Source organism: Vigna angularis, chromosome 9 (assembly GCF_016808095.1).
Source record: "Vigna angularis cultivar LongXiaoDou No.4 chromosome 9, ASM1680809v1, whole genome shotgun sequence".
In the NCBI taxonomy this organism is placed as follows: Eukaryota; Viridiplantae; Streptophyta; class Magnoliopsida; order Fabales; family Fabaceae; genus Vigna; species Vigna angularis.
Window position 1 is genome coordinate 30,113,543 of NC_068978.1, and position 8,293 is coordinate 30,121,835.

Sequence of the window (8,293 nt, forward strand, 5' to 3'; positions counted from 1 at the left end):
CTTGTAATAATGTTAACTTTTGTATTTTGTCGTAGGAAAGTTTTTTTTGGTATATTAGTTTATCTTTTTTTTTCATTTGTGTGTTTCTTCTGAGCATGATCACCTTTATAATAAGAATAGGAAATGATATCTCTCGTGAGTGAGTGTTAGAAGAAGATGGAGTTGAAATATAGAATAATCTCTTAGTAGATAGGATATTGTATATATTTTTCTATTATAAGTCATATCTAAATATCTATAATAATATATTGGGTTAAATATGTTTTTAATTCCTAAACTATCAAGCGATTTTGTTTTTAGTCCATCTTTCAAACTAAGGTACTTTTTGGTCCTTCTCTTTTAGGAAACCTTAATTTTTCGTCCTCAAAAACCAACGGCGTTAAAAAGAAGTTGAGCTGGCTAACGGTGAGGTGCTATGTCATTTTTTTTTCTGACACTGAGTCAATCTGTTCCTCACCATCATCATTCAATCACCATCATCATTCAATCGTCATAACCGTTCGGTCATTACCAATATCGTTCGGTCATTACCAATACCGTTCGGTCACCATCACCATTCAGTAATCATAACCGTTCGGCCATTAACAATACCGTTCGGTCATTACCGTACGGTGAGGGACATATTGACTCAGTGTCAAAAAAAAAATGACATGACACTCCATTGTTAGCTAGCTAAGCTTTTTTTAACGCTGTTGGTTTTTAAGGATGAAAAATTATGGTTTCCTAAAGGATAACGACCAAAAAGTACCTTAGTTTGAAATAGGGACTAGAAACAAAATCGCTTGATAATTTAGGGATTAAAAACATATTTAATCCTAATATATTATATATTTTTTGAGTTAATTATTTTGTATTATTGAAGATATATAACGAAGTAATAAAATTTATAAAAATTTTACCAACATAATTGTCTATATTAATTGTGAGGAGTTGATACCTATTCATTTTTTTCTCTAGTTTTATATTATGCAAAGTTACATTGAGTAGAGTTCATTTAGATTACAAGTTCTTTGTGATTAACACGATTTCCTAAAATATTTAGCAACATGTTTACTAGTTACATTTAGTAAAGGTAATACAACCAGTTTTAGTCAATATCCAATTTAACTGATTTTAGAAAATAAATGAAAAATCTAATATTGAAAAGAAAAGACAATGCTTATTTGTTTTCTTATTATAGACTATTTAGACACTAATTTCTTGATAGTTAAAATCTAGATAGGTAATTAGAAACCAAATTAAGTTTTAATTTATAAATTATAACAGAAACTATTTTAATATTAATATTTTTTTAATATATAAATTAATATCTAAATCAATTACTATACTAATTACTTATCTTTTGTCCTAAAATTAGTTTTTGTTTAATGATTTTTTGTAGTGTACTTTACAAAATTCAAATAGACTAAATTCTCAAACAATACTATAAAGTAAGAATGAATTAGCCAAGTAATATTGTGTTGAAAATTTTTTGTAAGCAATGAGGGCAATGATAGGAGCACAGGATATCATATAAAAATGGATCTATCAAATGAGATAGACTCGATATGTCGGGTTATTTGGGACATGCATGATGTAGAAAACAAAAGGAGACGACAATGATTATACAAAGTTCTTGGGAGAAACCATTGTCGTATATGAGCTTTTCTATATTCTCCATGTGACACCAAAACCAAAAGGAAACAAACTAATATAATCAGTACCATGAGAAACGTCTCAATTCTATAGCTGTAAATTAGCTATTAGTTTATTTATCACTGTTTTTTGTTGTAGAAAAGAAAAGGTGAGATTAATGCTTAGCATATCTTGAATTCGTTGTATAAGCTTACTCTAGGGCACTCACAATCTGCATGCATGGCGAAAGCAACACACATAGCAGTGATTCCCAGTGTAGGGTTCAGCCATTTCGCCCCCATTATCAACTTCTCAAAGCTTCTCGTGGACCTTCACCCTCACATTCACCTAACATGCATCATTCCGATACTGGGCTCTCTCCCAGCTGCTGCAAAACCCATTCTCCAAACCCTTCCACCGAGAATCTCCACCGTTTTTCTTCCACCGGTGAGCCACCGTGACCTTCCTCAGGGGGTTCCCGTGGTGCTGCAGATCCAGCTCGCCATGAATCTCTCCATGCCCTCCATCCACCACACGCTGAGCTCCATCACTTCCAACAACCCTCACGTGGCCATGGTGGTCGACACCTTCGCATATGGGGCACTGGATTTTGCTCAAGAGTTCAACATGTTGTCCTACGTTTACTTCCCCTCTGCTGCAACCACTCTCTGCACGCACTTCTACTTGCCCACGCTCCACAAGGAAACGTTCTGCGAGTACAGAGACCTGCCCCACCCCATCACAGTACCAGGGTGTGTGCCCTTTCATGGCAGGGATCTCTATGCTCAAGCACAGGATCGAAAGAGCCAGTTCTACAAAATGTCTCTTAAACGCTACGAATCCTACCGTTTTCTTGATGGAATCTTCATCAACAGCTTTTTGGAATTGGAGACAGGTATATAACTCCAATCTTTCACTGTATTCTCTTCTCATTACTCTATACTAAAATGGTCAATTGCAAACTATTTCTGATTTTTTTTACTGGAAAAAACAGGTCCGATCAGAGCATTCAAAGATGAGGAAAGGGGTTACCCTCCTCTGTACCCTGTTGGACCAATTGTTCAAACAGGGACAGCTACAGCTGGTTGTACAACAACGTTGGAGTGTCTGACATGGTTGGACAAGCAACAAGATGGTTCGGTTTTGTATGTTTGTTTTGGGAGTGGTGGAACACTCTCACAAGAGCAAACGAACGAGCTGGCACATGGTTTGGAATTGAGCAAGCACAAATTCTTGTGGGTTGTGAGAGCACCAAGCGATGAGGCCAATGCAGGTTATCTCGGTGGAGAAAAAGATGCAGACCCATTAGAGTTCTTGCCAAGTGGGTTCTTGGAGAGGACCAAAGAGCAAGGTATGGTTGTTCCTTCATGGGCACCCCAGATTGAAATCCTGGGCCATGGTTCAGTTGGAGGGTTTTTGACTCACTGTGGGTGGAATTCAACGCTGGAGAGTGTGGTGCATGGTGTGCCACTCATCACCTGGCCACTGTTTGCTGAGCAGAGAATGAATGCTGTTGTGATGAGTGAGGGTGCGAAAGTGGGAGTGAGGCCGAGAGTGAGTGAAAATGGGTTGGTGGAAAGAGTAGAAATTGTGAAGGTGATAAGGTGTTTGATGGAAGAAGAAGAAGGAAGGGAAATGAGGAGGAGAATGAAGGAGTTGAAAGAAGCTTCTGCTAATGCTCTCAAAGAAGATGGAGCTTCTACCACTAACCTTTCTCAGGTGGCACACAGGTGGAAAATGTTGGCACATGAAAGAAGTTGAGTTTCATTTCAATGGTTTGGTCACAATTTCTGCATTATTGAATAAATCAAATATTGTAATCTTACTTTTATTCTAAATATCTTAGTTTTCATATTTAGAAACAATCATAATTAAATACCTAAATTGGTCTATGAAGATAATAAATCTTAGTTTTTTAGGCTTAAATACTTACTTCGTCCTCATGGTGAATTTCTGTTTAGTACCCAGTTTTAAAAATGAAGACATTGAGTCCCTATGTTATGAAAAATGTATGAATAAGGTCATGTCTGTTAAATTGATAGCAACGGCGTTAAGTCCATGCTGATGTGGTCGTACTTTTTCTCTTCTCTCTTCTGCTGTCCAGCTTTTTCTATCTCTTGTTCAGCTTTTTTTTTTATGATTTGTTGAACTTGCTTTTTCTTTGTGGACCTTATTCATATATTTTTCATAACATCGGGATCCAATGTCTTCATTTTTAAAACCAGGTACTAAACAAAAATTCACTTCTTAACATCGGGACGAAGTAAACATTTAAACCTATTTTTTATGATCCTTGATTAAAGGTTTTATATAAATTAGAATCATAGAAATTTTTGAAGGGCTTATTTAAATGAAATTTTCAAGAACTTATTTTAATCAAAGACCTATCAGTAATCCACTTTTGAAGATTAATATGGATATTTATTCTTTAGAAATGTTATTACAAAAGTCGAGTGTGTGTATCCTTTATATATTTTTAAGGGTTTTTTAAACACTTTCAACTTTGAGGTAATCATACTTTGCTGAGTACTTATTCTCTTTAAGTTGGATAGAGATTATGTCTACGTAACACACTTGGATATCAAAATGACTCTAGTATCTCAACAAATAATAAATGTTAGTTAATAAATATAATTAATATACTTCATAATTATTTATAATTTTACTTAACACCTAGATCCATTGGCCTAACCTGTTACTTTCCGAATTTAAACGCTTATAAATTATCACAATCAACCATGAACCATTGTGATTAAATATCTTGTATAATGTTGTTTTGATCGAATAAAGATAAACTAAATACGTCTTTAGTAATCTGACAGGTATTCGGATAGAAAAATAAAATTTTATAATTACAAATAAAAATAAGTAAAATAATATATAAAGTTATTAGGCTGTAATGTCGTTTCTAAAAGAAATAAGATAAGAAAAAGGGGAAATCCTAAAAGAAATAAGACAAGAAAAAATAAATGAGTGAAAAACTACAATATAGTTATGAAATCTATAGATAATATTATAATTTTAAAAAGTAAAGTAAAATAAAATTCAAAGAAAGCACAATTTTTAACTTTATTTTCAATCATTGTTTATTAATAACTTGAGTGATGGAAGTTAGTAAAAATATTAAAATAAGAGTTTTTATATGGCGAAAACTATAATTAAGTGATATATTGATTGGGATTTTTCCTGTCATTTAAATTTACATATTAAAACATAAAAAATTGCTTGGACTGATTATTGTCACTTGTTTTAGAATGTGTAATTTTTTTTTTCAGTTTTAGATTTGTACATTTTTTTATTTTACTTTTACACTCCATCTATTTAGGATGATAAGTGTGAAAAAAAAGTAAAAAAAAAGTGATAAAGAAAAAACATATGACAAAAGTTGAAAGAATTTTATATATATAATTTTTTATAAATATAAAAAAATATTATTGATAAAGATATTAAATTATAAGATTATATGGTTTATTAATGTTTATGTTTTTATTTAACATAACAAATTTGTAAAATAAAATATGGCTCAAAAATCAATCAAAAGAAGAGTGAATTGGTTGAATAAAAAACTTCTTGAAATTAAATGTTTTTTCTTAAGAACTGATGTTGAAGAGGATAAAAATTGGTTATACTTTAAAGAAGAAAAACCAATATAATATAGTTAAGATAAAAAGAAAAGGAAACATATATATATTTTTTATATGATTTCAATTCAATATAAATATGTGTCTAGTTTAATTCAAATAATCTAGACTGTTTCATTATATTATTGATTTATTTGTTATAGGATACAATTAACAAACGAAAACTTATAACCTTCTTAAAAATTCCTATAATAATACAACACAGGTGTATACAATCAAAATAAAATTTATAAAGATAGGAAGATGTTATTTGAAGTGACACGTATCACAAGAATAACAATATAAAATTTAAAGAATTATTTTATCAGACTTAGGATGACGAATGAATTTATCTCTCCTAGTATAGTTTGAATTTGTACCTTTCCAATATATAGTATAAACCATTAAGTCGAAGACAGATAATTCAAAAACTAGAATATACAATTACAAGTGTTTTAAAATTTCTTAAACAAATATAAGATTTGTCCATAACTTTTTAAGAAAAATAAATATAAGATTTATCCATAACTTTTTTATGCACAATAGATTTAAGCTTAGTCCTTCAAAAAGAAATTTAAACAACAGAACTAATAGTATGAGACTACTCAACTACATTATTGTCGTCCTTCAAAGGAAACTCAATTTTTGCAGGCAACTCAATTTTTGCTTTTTTATCTGATCGCATCTATAAAGGTGATAAATGTAAAAAAAAAAAAAACTCAAAAAAGCACAAACAAAAGAAAGGGTAAGAAAATGTACAAAAAACATTTTTCATAAAGCCATAACAAACAACATTTACAAGCCAAGTAAAATCATACCGTTTTAAAACACAAGTCACGTTAAAAGAGACTCTTCTAGATTCAATTATCTAGATAAATATTAATTTTGAACTATAAAGAAGTTTTAACACTTATGATAGATAATCTTCAGCCACAAGGTTTTGTGGTTAATCTAATACTAGTCATTAGAATTTCAAAAAGATCTTTCAACCAAGACCTCCTGCCACTTTCAACACCTAATTCATCCTCCTTTATATGAGTGTGAATGACCAATAGAGTATCACAATAACTTCCTAATTGATTCCCTACTTTAATACACACTCTAAGAAACATATTTCACAATGATTTTCTCTTGAAAACCCTATCATCCTCATAGTCTATATCTCCTCATATTCTAAACATTCATATTATCATTCATCTTTTTAATTTGCTCTAAGAACTCAAAAACCTCAAAACAACCTCAGATGTATAAGTTCTATATACCTCTAAGAACAACACAAACATGATCAAAATATGTCATTAGAATTACTGATCAACAAAGAATCATATAAGTGACTCTAAAGACACATGCAAACAAGGTAGGTCCACATACAAAAATAGAACAAATTGAACCTAAAAGAGATTCATAAAATAAACTTACTCAAATTGAGAAATTGACCGATTGATTTTGAAGAGCTCGCTGGCATGAGTAGTCATATTATCTTAGTTCTTTAAGGAGACAAACCAGGAATGAGATAACTCAAAGAGAAGTGAGACAACTTTAAAAAAATGATTTCTAGAAAGATAATGAATTTTAAAGTAATGAAACGCATTTATGAAATTTCTATTTATACTTAAACATTTTATTATTAAAATAATCGAGTCTCATTATTTTAAACATATTATATATTCTAAAATGTTATTTTATAGATTCTTACAGAATTTGTTTGTGACGAAAAATCCCTATATTGACTGGATAAGGGATATTGGTAGTATCCGATATTTTTCAATTAGGTATGAGATGATGATGGGTATATACATATTCTTCTTGTCTTTGTTTCCATACCTCATCCTCATCCTTGTCCCTATTTAAATTACTAAGTAAATAACCTAAAGAACTTTATATATATATATATATATATGGTTTGTTAACGCATGTACGTTTGTTTTTCAGTTGATACATTTTAGCAATGTGTACCGAGTTTTAGTAGACAAAAATACCCTTATATATCATGAATTCTAAGTTTTAAGGTTAAGGGTATTTTAATAATTTTCATTATCAAAATTAAAAAAAAAAAATCCAAACCCTTACTCACCTCTCTCATTCCTCTCAACCATTTCTCTTTTATCTCTCTCACTCCAACATTTTCTTTGTCATCCCTACCGTGACTTAATTTAAAAATGAAATTTAATAATAATAAGAAGGGAAAATATATAACACAGTCCTCCAATCAAAAATCAACTTCAACCTCATCAATTATTTTGGAGGGTTTCTTTTTTTTTTTTTAGTTTTGATAATGAAAATTATTAAAATACCCTTAACCTTAAAACTTAGAATCCATGATATATAAGGTTATTTTTGTCTACTAAAATCCGGTACACATTGCTAAAATGTACCAACTGAAAAACAGGCTTACGCACGTTAAGAAACCTCATATATATATATATATATATATATATATATATATATATATATATATATATATATATATATATATATATATATATCTTTCCTTACACATTTTTTCTTTCTCTCTTATAATTGTTTGACTTGTTTTATATCCACTCACATCCCAAAGATATTTTCCTTTTATCACAATCTTTACGTAATTATGTTCAAATGATGTATTATCTTTGTAGATGAGCTTTGGGTTATCAATCTTCATGGCTAAGCTTTTATGATTGAACTCTATATGGTCAAGCTCTTTATGACCGACCTATGTAGGTGAGATGATCACAAAAAAAAGATAAGATAAGATATTATCTTATCTCTTGGTACAAAGAGATAAGAAGGTAATCAATATTGCACAATAAAATGTTTATATTTATAAAAAAAGAAAAAAGTAATAAATGGTATCGTCAAATGAGAGTAAAAAAGATTTAGAGGTCAAAATACCATTGTCCATATATATATATATATATATATATATGGACAATGGTATTTTGACCTCTAAATCTTTTTTACTCTCATTTGACGATACCATTTATTACTTTTTCCTTTTTTTATAAATATAAACATTTATTTTTTTATGAACATTTTACTCTTATCTAAGTGAAAAATGGTGTCAAACGGACCATTTT

At 30.2% G+C, this 8,293-nt stretch overlaps 1 protein-coding gene across 1 annotated transcript; it reads left to right on the forward strand.

Annotated features, from left to right (window-relative positions):
• Positions 1 to 1,747: 1,747 nt before the first annotated feature.
• Positions 1,748 to 3,697, forward strand: LOC108347568 (hydroquinone glucosyltransferase). Its single transcript, XM_017586899.2, has 2 exons — positions 1,748 to 2,509; positions 2,609 to 3,697. Exons 1-2 carry the CDS (start codon positions 1,855 to 1,857, stop codon positions 3,373 to 3,375), a joined length of 1,422 nt encoding a protein of 473 aa, XP_017442388.1. The 5' UTR covers positions 1,748 to 1,854; the 3' UTR covers positions 3,376 to 3,697.
• Positions 3,698 to 8,293: the final 4,596 nt, after the last annotated feature.

Coding starts and splice junctions, on each gene's coding strand:
- LOC108347568 (XM_017586899.2), top strand. CDS start 1,855: ATGGCGAAAGCAACACACATAGCAGTGATTCCCAGTGTAGGGTTCAGC. Junction 2,510..2,608: donor CTTTTTGGAATTGGAGACAG/GTATATAACTCC, acceptor TGGAAAAAACAG/GTCCGATCAGAGCATTCAAA.